Source organism: Dryobates pubescens, chromosome 4 (genome assembly GCF_014839835.1).
Source record: "Dryobates pubescens isolate bDryPub1 chromosome 4, bDryPub1.pri, whole genome shotgun sequence".
Taxonomy (NCBI): domain Eukaryota; kingdom Metazoa; phylum Chordata; class Aves; order Piciformes; family Picidae; genus Dryobates; species Dryobates pubescens.
In genome coordinates this window covers 39,323,058-39,344,413 of record NC_071615.1, presented here as the reverse complement: position 1 = coordinate 39,344,413, position 21,356 = coordinate 39,323,058, and the positions used below count along the sequence as shown (strand labels likewise).

At 41.5% G+C, this 21,356-nt stretch overlaps 1 protein-coding gene across 3 annotated transcripts in view; it reads right to left on the bottom strand.

The window, feature by feature from the left end:
• BZW2 (basic leucine zipper and W2 domains 2) overlaps positions 1-21,356 on the bottom strand; it is a 57,331-nt gene that overhangs the window by 33,356 nt on the left and 2,619 nt on the right. For 2 of the 3 annotated variants that reach the window (XM_054161150.1, XM_054161151.1), the window contains exon 2: positions 3,644-3,708. In XM_054161150.1, the coding sequence (XP_054017125.1) occupies positions 3,644-3,701 (58 nt within the window). In that variant the 5' untranslated portion in view covers positions 3,702-3,708. Of the gene's footprint in view, positions 1-3,643; positions 3,709-20,853; positions 20,876-21,356 lie in introns of those variants that run through there. The other variant, XM_054161148.1, reaches the window with a different exon arrangement.

Genomic DNA, 21,356 nt, shown 5'->3' with positions numbered 1-21,356 from the left:
GTCTCTTTCCTCTGGACACAATTACAGCAATTAAATATTTCACACACAATGCCCACTTTTATTGACTTTATAATTTCTAATATAGTTAAGTTTCTCTCTCTTGTTGTTCCCAGAGATGTACCTGGGGTGCACTCATGCTACCATTTTCAGTGCATCACCCTGCACATTCTCCCCCTCCTCTTCCAAAGCATCCCCTTTCCCACATAACTCTCAGGAAGGCACAAAACAGTCCCTTCCACCCAATGTTCCAAGCCACTGCAAAGCTCAGGGAAATAGTCAACCAGTCCTTCAAAGAAGTCTGGCAGCACACAGCGAACAGCAGCTCCGAGGCTGTCAGTCTCAGGAACACTAGAAAAATGAAATATCCCTTTTTTTTCCCTCTAGGAATCCCCTGCAACACCTAGCTTTTAGTGGCTTGTTGACTCTATTAGAATAGAATTGAATTAACCCAGTTGGAAAAGACCTTCAAGATCATCAAGTCCAACTCATCACCCAACACCATCTAATCAACTAAACCATGGCACCAAGTGCCTCATCCAGTCTCTTTCTAAACACCTCCAGTGATGGCGACTCCACCACCTCCCTGGGCAGCCCATTCCAATGGCCAATCACTCTGTGAAGAACTTCTTCCCAACATCCAGCCTAAACCTCCCCTGTCACAGCTTGAGACTGTGTCCTCTTGTTCTGGTGCTGGTTGCCTGGGAGAAGAGACCAACCCCCACCTGGCTGCAATCTCCCTTCAGGTAGTTGTACTACTCACCTCCACAGGTCTTGCTGTTCTAATCCCCCTATCTGACCTCCTTGGACCAAAGCTGAGGATTACTCAGTTCCATGGATACCATATATACAGTCATGAAAACACCTGCTCCCAAACCCAGCTCATCCTGAAGGGATGCACACAGCTATAGGGCCAATCTAGCTTCTTCCCTACTGTGATTTCTTTATCTAATAAGCTACTTAATACCCTCCTTTTCTGGATTGCAAGCAACTTCTTTCCAGGCTTTTATTCCAACTCAGATCTTGGCAATAGTCAGGCTTTCAGCTGTGTTACTTGGACTTTGAGCTGTGATGAAGATGTGGAATGTGCTATTTAAGTAACCATCTCTTGTATCTGTAGGGCATGCTTGTGGTGGACAAACCAGAGAGGGCTGAGCGGGGAAACTGAAGACTGTGCCTTTGCTCTGGAGAAAAGCCTGCAGAGAAGCATAATTCTGGAATGACACCTGAGCTACCACATTAGTTACCAAATACTCACTTGCAGTTGTCTTCCAATTTGAAGTACTCAAGTAACTCAAAACAAGCTAACCAATGAAGTCACTTACAAAGACAACTTTTATTGAAGTAAGCATAATACCTTCTGTATGTGTATTCCAGATAGTTTTATTTGCATACAAGTAACCCATCTCCACCCATGAACAAGTATCTGAGTAAAATTATTCTGGTCATATTCTGTAGGTCATTGAATAAGTATGTATTATTTTTAGGGTAAAAAAAAAATTTACATATATATATAAAAGCTTAATAACTCATTAACCAGTAAGAAAGAGTTCTGTCTTAAGAGAAGGATCTAAAAAAAAAAATCCTGTTTTACTTTTCCTAATGCATTTTGTCTAAAAATTCAAGATGTTCATGTCTAAACTGAAAGGTATTTTATGCACAGTGTCATGGTTACTCAGTACAAACACAAATGCTGTGATTAATATTTCTTAGCCATTTTAAAGAGATTCTTTTCCTGCCCCAGAAGTCCTCCTCTCATCTGGAGTACCCTTTCATTTTCTTGTCTAGCAGGATCTAAAAATTTACACAGGAAGAGGAGGTGAACTCATTGCATGAGAAAATGATTTATAGTTTTATTGAAACATTTTCCTACCAAGCTAATGTACTGAAGAGGAATATGCTGATGTGGTACAACAGGGTGAGGAAGAAGCCATCATCAAGAAGTGGTGACAGCATGTTGAGCTGTCAAGTACACAATGACTAAACAAGCAGAGTTTCAATCATGGGCTAGCAGATGCAGGTGTAGCTTGCAGATGTGCTGCATACAACATCAGAGCTATACACAGCTTTTCAATTTCATCATGTTCCCAGATCCTTATTTCCTTTCTTTTGCTTCTAAAGAAATCACAAAGCACATTTATATCCCACTCCTTAATCTGGGCTCCTCAGCAGAAGGCCCACAAATATATTTCTATGGCAGCAAAATGAAATGCCCTGTTCTGGACCATGCTGGTAGAAAGCTAATCCCACTAATTACTGGAATATCATGGCACTTAATTACAAACAATATAAGTTGGTTTGTTGCTGGGGTTTTTTAATTAGTTATAGCTACAAACATTTTATGTGCATCATACCTTTTCTATTTAAGAGACTGCACCAGTCAAATGACCTGAAGAAGTGATGTGTGCAAGGGAGGCAAGACAAGGGAAAGCTGGCACTGCTTTTTCTAACATGACTGAAAACAAATTATTCTGCAATTCCCATCCAAGCTTCGTGCCCATCCTAGATCTTAAGACACTCATGTAGTTCTCCAGACTCGTGCCAGAATTTGCAATTTTCTGAGCAGGGTTACCAATTCTTTTTAGTTTTCTCTTCCACACTGAGAGAATACTCTTATTTTTACTAAGTGCTAATTTTTCATCAGCAAGTAGGAAAGTCAAGATGGAAAAAGTCTGTTATGGGACAGGCAGGAGCCCCAGATGTGTGCTATAATAATCTGTTGTTTCAACAGCCAAAGCTCCAAAAAACCACATAAGCACAGAAACCAGACTTTTCTTTTTGCCCTGAAAACAAAGGTACAAATCATTATATATATTTTTGCTCTCTGCCTCAAAGCGTTGGACATTTATCTTAGACACTTAAACCAATGCAAACTGAGTACAATGAGCAAGCATGTTAGGATGACACTCACTGAGCAGAACACGTGGATGATCAAGATAATTAGCACTTCTTAAAATTGATGCAGTAGTGTACAGAAGGGAAGACAGTGTTGGTCATGCTTACAGAAAATCAGTATCACAACGAGTAAAATGGGACATACGCAATCGTGACTGGTTTAACAATAAAAATAAAACTACAGTAACAGAGCAGAAATAAATACTTCTGACCTCTGTTGCCACAGAAAGCAGGGCCAGTGACTGACCAGCTTATGCAGAATTAAGGTGAGAGAATTCCTTTTTAGATGTGAAAGGTTCATTACTGATTTGAGTCAAAGAAATAAAGGCAAAAAACCTAACGAAAAAGGCCAGGTAACTTTCTTTACGCAGCCTTTCGACAACAGCTCACATTCTGCTTTCTGAGCCAAAAAGGACATTTTAAGAACCAGAAATAAACATCTAATAAGTTTTCTTTCACATATGTAAATATACTATAAGCTCCCTTAGAATCTGGTGGTTTTTTTCACCTGAGGCTTATACAAGACTTAACAGCTAATAAATACAAGTTTTAGAGAAAGCCCCAAGATCCATCACAAAACCCCAAAATTTATAGAGCTTGGTTAAAAATAATCTGCACTCTTACACAGTTGAAGAAGAAGGGGAGAAAAACCTTCATCTTCCTGAATTTTCAGTCATTCCACCAACCCTGTTTCTAGTCATTTCAACAAAGAGGAGAATAAAGTAAAAAAAAAAAATGTGATGTAACCTACCCCTCTTCCTAGTTTTGAACCGCTGGCCTGTTAGTACCGGCTTCTGATTCTTATTCATAAAATTTCTGGAGGAAAAAAGAAACAAACAAGAGAGAAAAATATTGTTTTACTATGGCATTTACAGACAACAGGTTAAGCCAAAGGCAAAGTAAGCATTAAGTGTGGTAGAATCCCAACATGTGAAACAAAGTTCTTGATGTATACTCAAAGAATAATTCACGCAATCTTAAAGATGAAGAGTGCTACAATCCTCAAATAACTTTGATGAGATGTGCTTCTCTCAAGAACTCCTGAAAGTTCAGATCCAACCAGGTGAGTGATGCAGCCTCTGCCCTTGCTGCTGGGGGAGGGGTATAACAGCACTGCCCATGCAGCTCCGGGGGAAGCTTGGGGGCATGCGACTGAGAACCTTTCTGGTATGGCATACCCCTATGACCAACTCAGATCAGCTGTCCTGGCTGACTCCAAACTGCTGATGGCCTGCAGGCTGGCCTATGATTCTGTCCCAGCAAAACCCAGACACTTGTATTTCTTCATTGTGGACTCTCTAGGTTTAGCTTAAAAGTACATGTTTGCCAACACTTCCTCCTTCCATGACTGAAGAGAAACTCAAGGTCTGTGACCACAACAGTAACAACAATCACAAGTTACAGTCCAAGATATGCTCTATCTAACCTTGAAAGTTCCTTCAATAACTCAGTTAATCCTCCAGCTAAAGAACACGCTCCCATTCACCAGACTACTTCTTCTAGTTTCAGCATCATTAGTTAACCACTTTTGCAGCATTTCAAACATTTAATTTGGCAAGCCACCAGTCTAGGTCTACCACTTTTCCACAGTCAAAAAACCACCCACATGCACTGGAAATAGCCAGTAAAGGTCAGAGTCAAGACTGCTTTTTCTTTGAGAGTCATTAAAAATACAAAGATGACACAAGCAGTTAAACTGAGAGGTTCACATTCATCACTGAGATTTAAAGTTATGGTTTTAAGAGACTAAAGAGCATTTTGAAACAATTGTGACACTAAATAGCCTTCTGGAGGAAAAAAAATTCTGTGCATCTGCAAAGAGACTCAAAAATGGCAAACCATAATGTCAGAGGATCTTTTAAAGCACTGCAGGATCCAAGCCTCCCTTCACAGCAGAGCTCAGGAGTCTCTTTCCTTCACTTAGCTGTCTGGTGGCAGAGGAACAGGAGGCACCTTACAAGTTAATTAAGCACTTAATCTAGCAGTCAACAGGATATACAACAGCCCAGCCTCTAGCCAGTGGCCAGCCAGATTTGACTTATTTATCTGATTTGTCTTTTTGACCACCAATATTTGACCAATTTATATTACATAATATTCACCCAGGTATTTTTTATTGTTTTCATGCTTGACCCTAACACTTTACACTTTGCTCTGGGTCTAAAAAATGTTCATTGCAACAGACTGCAGGAGCAGTCAATGAGGTTTGGAAATAAAGTGTCATGCAAGCCACACAGCAGGTAAGAATTAATCCACTTGTCCTCCTTCTGAGCACAAACATGCCGCTGGGCTGGAATCAATAATGAATAGACAGAAGTCTTAGAGGCAACGAAATTAAAGACACCTGACCTGTCAACCTAGCCATATTGGTATGGTTTCCCAGTTCCTCTAAAAGATGTAAATGTATATGGTAAATTTCTAGCTCTAGACTTCTCCTTTCCTTTGATGCAGGCTTTTTAAACTGCAAGGAGACTCGGACTCACCCGAAGCTTGACCATCAGATTTTAAAACTGCTCCCTGAGAATAAAAAAAAAAATGCCCTTTAAGACAGCTGGGAACAAGAGTAAACAAGAGTATTTTTTATTAAAAGAAAAAAAAAAGTAGCAGTGAAAGTAGGACTTGTCACTTGTGGCAGACATGATGACTACAGGTTCAGCGCAACAGAAGAGACTCTTGAATACTTAGTAAGAATACAAGATCTGCCTCCTCCTATATTTAGATACACTGCACTCATCTGCTGGAGTGAGGGTCAGGCTTTCTAAGGCACTCCCCTCAAACGCTGGCCCAGGGACAGCACAAGCACTTGCATCAAGAAACTGCAGCATGAGCCTGAGCAAAACCAATCCACGGATCTATCGAACAGGCCAGGATGTATCTGCACTACAATGACACCAGCTGCTGCAGATGAGATTTTAAACTGCTGCTGACACCACAACAGGTGCAATGCAAAAACCCATTTCATTTTTATAATGAAGAATGCTCTGAAAACAGCACACAGGTGATGGCTGAAAGCTGTACATTTGGGGTGGCAGCACATAAACTTGCACAGCACCTTTGATTGCACTGCAGTGCAATCGGCCTCTCGGGTGTTACATAGCTATAAAGCCTTGAAATCATAAAAGATGTTGAAATATTACTTATATTGTCCAATTTGAAAGCTACAGGACATGAGTAGGTCAAAGCCTAAGGCAAATCGTGAAATGCCACCTACAGAAGTCATCATGGTTTCAGAGGAGCAAAGATCTTAAGGGTGGGTACATGTAGGAATGAAGTATCATAATATCAGTCAGGGTTGGAAGGGACCACAAGGATCATCTAGTTCCAACTCCCCTGCCATGGGCAGGGACACTCCACACTAGATCAGGCTGGCCAGAGCCTCATCCAGCCTGGGCTTAAACACCTCCAGGGATGGTGTCCCAACCACCTCCCTGGACAACCCATTCCAGGGCTTCACCACTCTCATGGTGAAGAACTTCCTCCTCACATCCAGCCTGAAATCTCCCCACCTCCAGCTTCATTTCATTCCCCCTAGTCCTATCACTACCTGATATCCTGAGAAGTCCCTCCCCAGCCTTCTTGTAGGCCCCCTTCAGATACTGGAAGGCCACAATTAGGTCACCTCGGAGCCTTCTCTTCTCCAGACTGTAATTTGTAAGTAATTTGAAAAGGCAAAAACTTAAACCAGTTGACACCAGTCAAACTTGTATCTTGTAGCTCAACATCCTCCTGGATTCATACAAATTGCCACCAGGAAAGAGAGAAAGAAAGGTGGAAATGATAGCTCCTTAACACACTCCTTTCACAGACTCTTCTACAGAATCAAGGAATCATAGAACTGATGAGGCTAGAACAGACCTTTGAGATCATCAAGTACTACCACTTACCTAGAGGCTTGTAATCCCACTACTGCTAGGCCATTGTAGCTAAACCATGTCCTTAAGCACCACATCCACATAGCTTTTAAATACCTCCACAGATGGTGACTTCACAACTTCCCTAGGCAGCCTGCTCCAATGCTTGAGAAGATAGGACAGGCTCAGCAATAGATGCTTTATTCTTGATTCTCCCTTTAGGATCCAGAAAACCTCTAGGAAAAAACTCATGTGTTCAAATTCCATATCCAAGTACTTATTATTTTAAGCAGGTAAATCAGAAGCTGGGCTGGGCTGCCTCAATCAGGAGAAACCAGAGAGCAGGTACTACACACTCCAGAAGAGGCTCATTTTCCACACAAAGCTCAGAGAGTCTAAGCCTGCTGATACCTGACTTGCAGCCACAAAAGTCAAGAGACAAAATTAAAAATGCATGACTTCAAAACATCTTCCCCAATTCCACTCCCCTTCTTGTAAACAGGCTTCGACAAAACAGTCACACTTTGAAAATGCATCAGTTGAGTTGGGACATTCTCCTGAGAGTCTTTGAAGTCCACAACTTAAGCTTCCTCTACAACTGCTTCTCATTTACATGCTAAACAGAGTAAAACTGAGGGACATCTAAAGTTGTAGATACCTAGACACAGATGATAGCAAGTTTCTATAATTGACCAATCCTTCTCACACAATTAATAAAAACTGTAACAGATCTAATTAATAAACCAAACATTAATTCATAAAATCAACTTATAAAACCAGCAACAGGTGAAGTAAAAGCTTCAGCAAGTTTGAACTTGCTTAACAAGTTAGGAAAATGCAGTCTTTTATCCATACCACAGGGAAATTCTTCTGATGATTAACTCCTAAATTATTAAAAGCCTTAACAAGGCTGAAGTTTCTACCAAGCTAAAATACTGGTAATGTTTGCTCTTGGAAACATACTATTTGAATGGAAAATCAAAAATAAATATAAAAATACTGAAAAACCTTTATCCAAACCCATACTGGTTTTCTAAGCATCATTTTATACATTTCTTTCAACCAAAAATCTCAGAATCATCTCAGATTCTTCACCATTAACACGCTCATGATGAATTCAAGAACAGTTGCTTCACAGTGGTGAAACTTCACTGCCCTAGTTAGGGAGAGAGAGAAATCAGTGCCAGGCAACATCAAAAGAAGAACAACTGTTTAATGAAACTCCCTGGCTCTCTGTACACAAAGCACTGTAGCAAGCGAGGAAGCCCACAGGGGCAGGTGGCAACCCACCAATGGGCTCCAGGGGCACTGCTCCACTGGATGCTGGTGCTACTGAAGGGACTCACCCCAATGGCATTTGACAGGGTGCTAAACAGAGCTGCCAGAGCACCACCACCAACACAGCACCACCAGCTTTCACAGGAACAGATGCTTGGCAGGAATCATTTCCATCTCCTTCTCTTGCTCAGACATCATGCAAGACAGGAGCACTCATCACCAAGTCAAATAAAATAAAAGCACAGATGGGAAGAGTTTCTATGAAGGAAAAACTCCAGCCCACATACCACAGAATCACAGAATGTTAGGGGCTGGAAGGGACCTCAAGAGATCATCTAGTCCAACCCTGAGGTCAATCTTTTTCTGCTGCAAAAAAGTGGAATATCCAGGACATAAGTCTTTATTGAGCCTTTTTCATCCCTTATTGTTAGCAACAATAGGCATTTTCATCCTCTTGCTGCTGCAGTTCCAGGCTTAGTACAAGAACCCGAAGAGAGTTTTCCTCTTCTTTTAGCAGCAACCTAAACTGTTATGTTAAAAGCAAATTCCCATACTCCAACAACATGGAGGAAGAGCTGCCCTTGCAATTCTGCTGGAGAACTAGCATATCAGCACACAGCCAGCAGCTGTCTGCTCCCTGGGAAGGCACCAGGCAGCCAGATTATGAGCTAACAGAATCTGTAGGTGGAAAACTCATAAATCATTACCAGCACAGAGAAACAGAGCAATGTAAGGTAACAACAGGACAGAGTGGATGCGATGCAACCACCAGTTAACTGCCATTTCCTTCTCGGGCTTCCCACTTTCCACCCAAACACCGAGTCCTTGCAAGGACTCTCGCAGCTCCTCCATTTCCACAGGCACTTCCCAGCACCCAGGCGCAGCAAGAAGCGAGCAACCGCAATGCACGCTGGTCACGCAGCCTCAGCAGTTGCTGCAGCATTTACTGCCGTGACAGCTGTGAAGCATCTTCTGCTTTAACGGTTTTCACACCCTCTGAGGCTAGGAGAGCCACCTCAGCTGCTGACATTTCCCAGGTTTGGTCAGCCTGAAGGGAAAGTGCTTTATTTGCATAACCAAGACAGAACGGTGATTTAGGCTGCAACGTGAAGAGCGGTAGTGATGCTCACTACCTGCTGCTACAGCTTACTCTGATACGGTGAAAAGCAAGGAAATGAGCAGCACTATTTGCTGCTTCTCAAAGTCTCAAGTGCTGTGAATAGGACCAGAGCCACCTTTCCTCTCTCCTTCATTCCACACCTTGGGAACTGACAAGACCAAGCCCTTGCACTTACCGAGACACGTTGGGTTCTGTGCTATTTCATCACCATTTTTCAGTGCTTGCCTTCCATTCCTAAAACAGTTGTGGGGTTTTTGGTGGTTTGTTGGTGTTTTGCTTTTTTTTATTAAGAAGTGACTAATAACCTAGAGGTTGGTAACTTCAACCATGATAGAAACCAGCAAGGGCAGAACTGGCAACTGGTAGGTTTATCTTTCACCCACAGAGGCCACCAACAGCATTACAACGTTTATCCCAAAGGTCCCACTGATTCCAAACAGCAAAGCCAGAGCCAAGCTCTCACCACATTAAAATCTCCTCACTGAACTAATAACCTCAATGGCACTGTGCCACAACTAAGCAGTCACTTACATGTGTGCAGGGCAAATACAATCAACCCCATGTTTTAATATTTACATGGAAAAAGGATATTGGTAATCCACATAGAATCATAGTATCAGTCAGGGTTGGAAGGGACCACAAGGATCATCTAGTTCCAACCCCCCTGCCATGGGCAGGGACACCCCACACTAGATCAGGCTGGCCAGAGCCTCATCCAGCCTGGGCTTAAACACCTCCAGGGACGGCACCCCAACCACCTCCCTGGACAACCCATTCCAGGGTTTCACTACTCTCACGGTGAAGAACTTCTTCCTCACGTCCAGTCTGAATCTCCCCACCTCCAGCTTCATTCCATTCCCCCTAGTCCTATCGCTACCTGATATCCTGAGAAGTCCCTCCCCAGCCTTCTTGTAGGCCCCCTTCAGATACTGGAAGGCCACAATAAGGTCACCTCGGAGCCTTTTCTCCAGACTGAACAGCCCCAACTCCTTCAGTCTGTCCTCATAGGAGAGGTGCTCCAGCCCTCCAATCATCCTCATGGCCCTTCTCTGGACACCTTCCAGCACCTCCAGATCCCTCTTGTAACAGGGGCTCCAGAACAGGACGCAGTACTCCAGGTGGGGTCTCACCACATACTTACTGCTGAAAAATAAATATTCTGTAATGGATTCATTTTGCTGATGACATTTCAGTACATGAAGCAACTAGATCCCAACCTTTGAATTTCATACTTGGAAGCATGCCCTAGTCATCAGTATCTACCGCGTGCAGTATCTTAAGACAGTGTCACAGCAAGTTTTTAACATACTGAACACCCTGTCTTTCCTTGAATAGCCTTCCAGAAACTCTTAAGGCACCTTTTTTTTTTTTAATTACAGAACAGCATTTTTCCACAATAAAGAGTAAGTGTCCACTCCAATAAAAGTACCTCTCCTTTATTAGTATGCCTAGTGGGAGAGAGAAAACAAAGAGATCAAACGCATGGGACTGGTTTCATTCTGCAGCAAGTACAAACAAATACCAGAAGAAAATGAAACTTACCACACATCTACGAAAAAACTGAAAAGTGTGCTCATGCAAGACTCTCCAGCCAAGAATTGTGAAACCTGTGAGTAGTTATCCAGCTGAGAACTAAGTAAACCCAGACACACACAAAAAAAACCAATCAGAAGACAAACTCAAAATTTGTACCATAAATCCCACTCACCTAATTGCTAAACTGGGATGCACAGGAAGATGATTCTTGAAAAACAGTCAAAACCCCTACAGCTACCAATTAATGGACAATCATACACTGCACTAGAGACCCAGCTCACTGTGTGCATTTCAGAAGAGCAGGTCTTTTTTAGGTCACTAACCACGAATTTCTACAGAGGCAGCTCAGCTGAATAAGACGATAATAACAAGACAGAAAGCTCTCATGACCAAAGCACTCCAGATGCACTTCATAAGGTCAAGAGCACTGTAAAGTGAACCACTGGGGCAATGGATTTGTGTCTTGTAATCAGCAGCCATGTGGAAAATGCATAACTCATGGCAGTCAGTGGAAACAAAAAAAAAAAAAGAACAAGAGAAAAATGCCTAATCATTGACAGGTGAAAATACTAGTCAAGAAAATAAAGTCATACACTTAAGCTGACACACATTAAAAGTCATCTTTTGATAAAAAGGTTTCTTTGAGAAACTGGGAGGAGGAATTAGATACAACTCTTCAAGGACAGGATATTAGTATGAGCTTTCCTCACTCTTGAGAGCTCTCTTAGGTTGTTGTGCTTCTAGCTGGAGTACCCTGAGATAATGGAAACGGTGTATTGCTACAGATCGGTTCATGCCCAATTAACATTCATTTTAAGGTGATGACTAGTCATCCAACTCCAAGCTTGCTTGCTTTGCCAGCAGGAAAACCTCTTAGAAGGGGATAAAAAGGATCAGCAGAGATCAGAGTCAGGTAAGCTTAGAAAACAAGCAGAAGACTCTTTCAAAGACTGCAAGACTTTTTTCTTTTATACAAGACCCCAACTTCTATGGACTGCATGTGTTAGAACAGGATTCTTGAATTCAGAAGGACACTGGATGTGTTGTTTATCCTGAAAAATAAAGCCATCCCAGCAATTGCTGTAAGGGATGACATTGCTGAAGGAAAATGGTGCAGCTGAAATTCTGCAAAAAAACTATTTTAAAAGTACTGTTGCAATTTAGCTCAATCCTCCATTAATGTTTGGCAGAGACAGTTGTACCAGCCACCGCTCACAGTACACCTGCAAGAAATCTTTAATGGTCATACTTTATACTGTTCCACGAACCAGGTCTTCAATAAACCAATGAGCAGTCAGGCTGAGAGGGACCTGGGGGTGCTGGTCGACGGTAGACTGAACATGAGCCTGCAGTGTGCCCAGGCAGCTAAGAGGGCCAATGGCATCCTGGCCTGCATCAGGAACAGTGTGGCCAGCAGGAGCAGGGAGGTCATTCTGCCCCTGTACACTGCACTGGTTAGGCCGCACCTCGAGTACTGTGTCCAGTTCTGGGCCCCTCAGTTTAGGAAGGATGTTGACTTGCTGGAACGAGTCCAGAGAAGAGCAACAAAGTTGGTGAGGGGTTTGGAACATAAGCCCTACGAGGAGAGGCTGAGGGAGCTGGGGTTGCTTAGCCTGGAGAAGAGGAGACTCAGGGGTGACCTTATTACTCTCTACAACTACCTGAAGGGAGGTTGTAGACAGACGGATGTTGGTCTCTTCTCCCAGGCAAGCAGTACCAGAACAAGAGGACACAGTCTCAGGCTGCGCCAGGGGAGATACAGGCTGGATGTTAGAAAAAAGTTCTATACAGAAAGAGTGATTGCACATTGGAATGGGCTGCCTGGGGAGGTGGTGGAGTCACCATCACTGGAGGTTTTTAGGAGAAGACTTGACGGGGTACTTGGTGCTGTGGGTTAGTTGCTTGGGCGGAGTTGGATTGGTGATGGGTTGGACGCGATGATCTTGAAGGTCTCTTCCAACCTGGTTCATTCTATGTATTCTATGTATTCTATGTATTCAATAAATGCAACTATCTGAAAGAAAATGTGTTTTTAAAAAATTACCAATTCCTAACAGGGAAGTCTGTCAACCATAACAAACCAGCTCACTACTGAAGGCCAGTGCAGGGAGAGCAGCTTTATCATGTAGCGCACCACTCCTCTGTGCGAAGTTTACTCTGCTTCTCTTTTTTCAACCTATCAGCCCACTGAAAGTTTTTCCAACAGCAAAATCTAAAGAGGTCCTGCTGCCATTTTTCTTGCTACCTCAAAGCCCTGAGCAGCAGCTGCACAAACCAGTGTCTCCAGGATACAGTGCTGCAGCTTCTCAAAACCCATGAGCTGTCTTCAGAATTACAAGGGCTAAGCTTAAGGATAATTAATTAAAAAATGAAGTGTGCATTCTCGAGAAAGCAATGCCCCTCCATTGCTAACAGTTTATTATTTCATGAACTAAGAACAGTAATCTGAGGAGGGAAGTATTAATAGCCAGCACTTCCCACACACTTGCAAGCAGTGAAGGCCTTGGCTATAATGGAACGACAACTGCTGTAAGCAGAAAAGCAAGTTTTAACTTAGAACTCCCTAATTATTTCTTCAAAGCATGTGCAAGGGAAAGGAGTTCATCAAGTTGACACATGACAGGAAAGTGAATCAGCTTCCAGATACTTGAATTTGGGTATTTCTGACTAAAAAGAGATGGCACAAAGAGCCAGCACTGGAAAGGCACAAAGCTTTGCACCATGTCAGCTATTCCAAACATACCAGCTAATACTGATTATGCTGTTAGCAGCATTCACTTGGATCGAAAGGGAGACCATAACTGACTTCTATCACCCTGCATCCAAAAAGCAGTACTGTGTTCCCTGAAGATTTCTCCTGCTCTTCAGAGCTGGGTGAACATTTTAACAGAACACATTAGTTTTGGTGAACAAATTCTTGGGGTATGGTATAAAAGAATTCAATGCTAGGATTGCTTCAACCTGCTAACTGTTATTTTCTAGGCAGTGATGGATACAAGTCCTCTCAGACCAAGCCAAGGCAATAGATATTGATTCACATACACAGGTTGGCTGTTGGGGAAAAAAAAAACCAGCAAAACCCACCCAATAGTTTATGCCATGGGGTGCCTAAACAGTCAGTTGTTAACCTGGATGAGTCAGAAAAATAGCTATTGCAGACTGAACATGCAGAGAAGAGGCACACACTTGCCATCCTACCAGTGCTCTCAGTCTTACTTCAGAAAGGCATCTCCTCACCTCTGTGCAGAAGCCTGAAAGCTCTTAGGTGAATTAATGGGAGAGTCTATTATGAGATATTAAAGACAGTGAAGGTACAACATTTTTACAACACAACCTTTTCCCTCCTTTCCTTCTCCCTCTTTGGGGGGTTTGTTTGGTTGTGGTTTTTTTTGGCTTTGTTTTGTTTTTTAATGGGGGGGGGGGGTGGGGGCATGTGGTGGTTTTGGTTTGTTAGATTTGCCTTTTTTGACACCTGCACAACTCTGCAGGCTGCTTTCATACCCCAGACTCTAGACCAGAGGCAAATTTCTCCCGGTAAGTCAAGCTTTGTGGTCAAGTAACACAATCATCATGTAACCCACATAGCTCCTTCTCACTCTGTACTTCCAGAAAGCCTGTCTCTTAAATCCACAAATGTACAAGACAAGCATTACTCACCCATGACAGCATACTCCACTTAAGAGTACTATGACAGTAGCACCGAGAGCTGAGTGGCAATTCTGTTAAGGCCAGGTGAGGAGGAGAAGTGAACAAAAATCCCAAGATGACAAGTCTGTGTCAGTATGCTCTGTTACTAATTTTATAGGAGGACTTTAGAGGTTGCTTCTTTTAAGAAGCGTGCAACGCTTATCTGAAAATATAATTGCATAAAGCCAAGAGTATGTCTTTGCTGGCACTCCAGATTCAGAAGACTTTAAAGCCCATCAAATTAACCAGAAGAATTCAATTCTATCTATAAATAGAGCATTGCAAGCAATGGCTATTATGAGCACTATGAATGCAAACTGTGCTGCTCATCAAAAAGATATATTTATAAGCAATTTTGATCAAATTTGCAATCAGATGAAAACTCAGTTGTCTGAAATATATTTATATACACAGGTGGCCAAAACCTCAGAACTAAGAAACACTGCCATGGAAAGAAGTCAGATAAAGCAGCAGTATAAATTACCCAAGCTAGAAAAAAATATAATTAGCCTGTTGCTTCACCAATTTGTATCTATTTTCCAGCATTAACAACATATGCTAACAGCATAGTCACATTAGAAAGAGCTGGTAGAATTTATGGAGGAAGACACAACTGTTTCACCCAGATGTAGACCAGAGCAGGTACATAGTATTTCAACTCACTCCATCATGAGGCTGATCAGCTCAATTCAAGGCAAAACCCCCCAATTTAATTGATGCTATTGGTTGTAAGGATCCCTACCTCATTTCAGAAGGCAATCAGCTAAGCTACAACCAACATCCACTCTTCTTGACTAAACAGCTAACTCTTAGAACTCCAAAAAGGTGTGCATTTGACCTAAGTTTAAAAATTAATGACAAGAGACACCTAAGCCTGACCCTGTGATCCTTCCCTCTTTTCAACATCCATGGAGAAATGTAAACATTTCTAGAAAGCACTTTATCTAAAATCCTCCTCTTACCCATCTTAGGGTGAGATCTTAAGAGAGTCTCTTGTGGACAGCTTCAGAGATTCAGCTTTAGGCATTTTGTATATATTTCAACTAGATCAAGCTCCCTCCATCAGTTTCTACAACAGAAATTCACACCTGCAGACTGGCAACGTGTTCTGAAGTCTATAGCTCAGTAACACCTAAAAACATCTCAGCCAGAATTAAGAGTTTAATTACACACCCTAAACTAACAATAGGACAATTACTAGTGGCATATTATTCAGTTCTATAGTTAATTCAGCAGATCTGCCTGTTTATTTTTCTGAAATGATTCACACAACTTCCATTGTTGGCTGAGAAGTTACGACATCCAACACACCACAAACACGCTGAGAGAATAGGCGCAGTGTCACACCACAACAACCCACCCACACTCAACCCAGTTTCTGAAGCAAAGCATTACTGCAGGAGTTCTGGATTTCAAAGTAGCAAATGTTGAGTATCTTTTTAAAAGAGAGGGGGAAAAAAATAATTAAAAAAATCACTAGGGCAGCCAGCTGGGCTTCCTTCAGCAGAAAAAGCAGACATCTGCTTTGCAGTCGCATGGGCTGTGTCAATGTCAGCACAGCACAGTGATATTTGACACTATTAATAGGGAAATCTGGGGGGTTTTTTGTTTATGGCATCATTGTTCATGCAGTGGAAAGACCAATACCAGCAACCTACTTCTGTAGAGAAACTAATAAAGATTCCACGGGATGCATATCTGTTGGTGTATGCACACATACGTACACACAGGAGAGTAACACCACTAAAATCTTTCTTATGAGGATGGAAGATGCGACAGATTTAAAAGATATACTAACGAGACAGCTGGAAGAATTTATGTTGGGGACTTTTCTGTATTGGGAAACAATGAAAGGCTTGGCTGGTTTCTCTGGGGACTTTATAAAGGCATACCAGCTAACCTAGGGCTCTTGAATGTGGACCTAGAAAAGAATTCTACATTAACTTTTATCAAAAAAGGGGTATATACCATACCGGGGTACACCTCCTATCTTTTTGAAAGACACAGAAGCTCTTCAATAGACAAAAAAAAGCAGCTCCTGGTTTTAAGCAATGAAGAAAAAAAAACCCAACTAAAATCCTAATTTAAAGAAATGAACTGATGCTGAACCCCCAAAAATAAATCACTTCAGCCAAACTCTCAAAGTCAATGAACTGACTGTTGGAGCCCATGCAGAACAACACCTTTGTATCTTGGATGCTGCTCTGCCTGGTTTGATATGCTCTCTAAGGTTGAAGAACTAGAAAATCTGGCATATGAGAAAATGAAAAGGTAGCAGAAATGCCAATCTAAATTTATTTTTTTTTAAAGAATAATCTACTCAATATAACTTTCAATCAGGGGCTTTACAATAGGTGACATTTTTCCTGGATTCTTGATGATGCTGTAAAACCGGAGTTGATATTTCCAATTAAAAATATGTTGATATGAACCTTCATTAATCTATTGTTGAGAACGCCAATTAAGGTAGCTATTCATTAATCCAACAGTGTAGTTGTTAACAGGAACTGAATAATTTACACTGGGATTTAAAAAAAAAAAAAGTAACAAGGATGTAGAAAAGGATAAATGGAGAACATCTTCGACTGCTTTAGGAAGACAGTGCCCTTTTCCCCAGTATGGACACCGTGCTCTCCCTCAGCTTCAAAAGATTTTTTTGTGTTGTCTCCTCATACCCCACTAACACTGCGTTTGCAGCAGCTACCAGGTCAGACTGAAAAGGTCAACAACTGTTTAAACTGACAAGACAAGAGGAAGGAAAGGGGTAACAAATCAGGCCTTCCTATAACCCAGGAAACAAAACAACTCCAGGAGGGCACCAAGCTAGTGAACTAATGCTAGCATCAAACATGCTTTGGCTTAACACATTTGGCTTCAGGGTGGTGTGGACCACTGCTTACAAACAAAAGTTGAAGAATTACACAACTTCATCACAGGAGGGACCAGAGGGTCTGATGCCTTTATGATTTGGCAGTGTAGGTCACAAAACAACCGGTCCACTATCTCAACAGAGGATTATGGCAGCACAAGAGCAATGCAAATAAATTGCCATACTGATAGGCAGGACACACTGGGAAGAAGGCACTTCTCAGGACACACCAGTAAACATTTTAAAAGGAATAAACCAACTGAAAATACAGAGCCCTTTCTTTTGATCCTTCAAAAAAGTAAATTATGTTTCCCTTTCTCTAAGTAAAGGAAAAGTCTTCTAACAATGTTCTGCAAAACAAAGAGCCCAACCCCAAAACTGTCAAAAAACCTCATCCATGTACTTCAGCACAGGAGAAGTAGGCATCTCCCTGTGCTAGCAAGGGAGCTGAGACTGGTGCACTAGGATGGTGAATCTCAAGGGCAGAGCCCCTTAAGGATTCACATGGCCCTGATAACCTGCTGACTGGGGCCTCTTCTTGCCATAAAACGTTGGGAACAAACACCTCTGAGACAGAAAACGGGATTCAACACCAAGCTTCCACAGCACTGGCTGATGGTTTGGGGATCCTGAAGTCTGTGTCACACCAAATCACGCATTAAGATAATACAGTCAAAGCAGATGAAAAGAGATGAAATTTCACAGCACAGGCCTCAGCACTAACCTCAGAGAAGTGCAGAAACACAGGACAAAACCACCACAGGGCTCTAACCAAATTCATACCAACATCAGCACACACAGATTAGGTTGTAGATTGAAAAGAAACTTACCATCCCCTCTTCTTTTTAAAGGGTATTTAAAAACTTCTTGAGTATTTAAAACAAGTAACATGCTTGGGTTTTCTAATTTTCTGATACTTATGGCACAAACCAGTTGTGAAAATAAATGACAAGCCCTGTACCTGCTAATGCTCGGCAACATGTTCCTAAGGTTTCACTCCTGTGCCTTACCAGAAGAAAAATGGCTAATGTGTAACCTGAATGCACTGAATGAATTTTCCCTCTTAAAACATGTCTAGAGAAGTAGAGGATTTTAATTTTGGAAATAAAACTTAAAATGAAAAGGTCACTTATGCTTGCAAATTACAAACTGTTGAATTGCTTAGATTTTTTTCTGCATGAAAACACATGTAAGGAAAACACATCAAATAGTGGTTATTACAATGAAGTACAACCCCAAAGCCATATTTAATTGTTCAGCCTTCAATAGTTGAAGGAGTTGTAGAAGGGTGTAACTCGCTGGGATTCAAGACATCACAGAAGATGCTTCCTTCCTGTGTCCCTGACCAACCTCCCTGTCCCAGACAATGTCTAGCATTTTCCTTGCCTGACCCATCTGTACCCAAGCCTAATTCTCACCAGAGGTAATCCATCCCTCTTACAGGCTGACTAAAAGCAATAATCTTCGTCCACTACTATGACCCTGCAATAACTGCAAGCAATCTCTATATGAAACTTCTCCATCTGACATAAGAATAACTCCAATTTTTCAGAGCAACTCCTCATACAAGTCTCCAAAACATGCCTATGAAGGAAGTACTTGGTGAACTTGAACATTTGTACGGAAAACCCTACAGGTTCTGAGCCAGGAAAAAAAAAATATTTTTCCTTTCAAAAGCTGTTAGATGCATACCAACAGTTCTCAAAGTCCCTACTACAGTAGGAATTACTACTGGAAATATTTTCATGTATTTTGGTTTCTCCAGAAGTCAGATCTTAGCAAAAGATTATTCAATTTTTATATGGAAAATATGAGGATTTTTGTCTTACTACCTAAAAACATACTTGGTGATAAAAGCACATTTCAAGAGGGAGTGGGAATAGAACTGGAAAAAAGCATTAAAAAAAATAAATAAAGCTTTTACCATGTGTATCAACCATTACCCAGCTTCTGGACTGACTCATAGCCAGCTTATCTCTTACTTTCCCTTCACCTAGGAAGCATGCACCAAGTACATCCTAGACTTGGAATCTGATCTACACAAGCTGCCATTTGTACTTACCCAACCCCACTGCAAAACTGTCATCCAAGTTGGACCACCCATATGTCACAAACACATGATTTCCCTTTATTGTGCCTGCACTATACAACCACATGATTTCCCTTTATTGTGTCTGCACTATACAACCACACTTTATAGAACACCAAAGCTATTAAACCCTGAAGCTCTAGTGTTTCTTTCTGCTCTCAGCTTTACAGCACATAAAAATCCTGACGAGCACTATGGTGCCATAAATATGGTCACTACACCATTGTATCCATTCCCTTGGTCACTGGACTCTTTATTTTGCTTTTTGTTTTGGAATAGCTTTTATTTTGACATTTGCAGTCTCTTGCAAGATCTGCAGCTAGATTTAAGTAGTATGGTACAAGAAGTTCTAAAGTGTTTTCAGGCTTTGTTAGAATATTACTGCTTTCCACTGACTTCTCTCTAGGGAGAAGCAATAGATTTTCTTCAATCTGCCAATTTTCCTTTCATACACCAGGATTACCCTTGAGTGATTCTCCAGAATTTTAGTTGTCTTTGAATGGATAACTACTGTATTAAATTAATAAGTACATACTGCTGTGTGGAGAAGTAATATTTAATCAAAAATGGATAACATAGAAAAAGATACAGTATCAGAAATAAAATCCACAATCTTATGAGTTGTTGCCCACAGCTATTCACAGGTGGCATTTAATGCACCAGATACCAGAATTACTTTATCCGTAGGCTCAGGCAGCAAGACAGATATAGGTGACAGCCTACAGCCTTATGTGCAACACTGACATAAGAATTCTTGAATTTGACAAAAACACATTTTGCCAAAACACACTAGAGAACCATATGAAATGGCTTTTATATAGGAACCACTAGACAGACCTAAGATTTCAGCCTGCCAAAGAGACAGTGACAGGGGATAACACAGGTCTGTAGAGGCATGACAGCACATCCAGGCTTTTCCTGCCTACAAAAAACCCACCGCATTGTCTCCTAAAACAGGAACTGGAGGCTGAGGGTGGGGAATCAAATGAAACCATGAAATGGCAGGTTCAAAAACAAGTTAGAAGAGGGTTGGGTTTTTTTGAGCAGCTGTGAAAGTTATAATCACAGGATGCTGCAGGCACAATGTTTACATAAAGTCAAAATAACCACCACAGCCTATCAAATACAAAGCTAAATACAAAGACGCCACTTTATGCTAAGGAAGTCCTCAGCTATGAGCCAGAGAGATGGAGCTAGGAGAGTAAGTCATAGGAAAATCAGTACTTCCTTGGCCTACTCTTCTATTTTTCTCTAGCTAAAATGTAGTGGATCAGACCAAACTTTGGATCATGCCAAGCTCAGACACAGAAAGATTTTTGACCCATGCTATCATTAGCAAAGCACGCTGCCATAATTCAACCAAGCCTCTAAGACATAAAGTAAAGGTTACTCATTTGAGAGAAAACAGCTTGGAACCAGTTCAGCATTTCCTTTCCCACTCTTCCATATTCAAAGACAGAGTGCACTCTCTAAGGCATAAGGCACTATCCTCTCCCCTAGCTTGACCCAAGAAGTTTATTTTTACACTCACCAAAAGTCAATGTTACTCAATTGAAGAAATCCTTGTTATTTTCTCACACAAATCTTGCTCTCAACAACTGCAAAAAACATCAGGTGTTTAGGATCACCTACACATCCATTACAATAGCCATCATAAATTCCCATAAGCACACCTACACACTAAAACCAGCAAGCCCCAAGGGAAAAATGGTACCTTCTGGTATCTGCTTCGCAAGTCAAAAGCACCAGAGGTATCACCTGAAGAGCAAACAGGGATATTTTTTATATATACATATGTAATACTTATCATTTGAGATCTAAACAATATATTGAGACAGTGAAGGAAACATTTCCTTCTCCCTCTGTAACACCCCGAACTTAAATTACTAATTACCATATAGCAATATCCACAACCTAATTATATGAAACAAACATATACAGTAGATTAAAAAAAATGCATTAAAGGGCAAGACACAAAGGTACAGAAACTGCATTTTCACATTCCCTGCCCTGACACAGGCTCCCTACACTGCT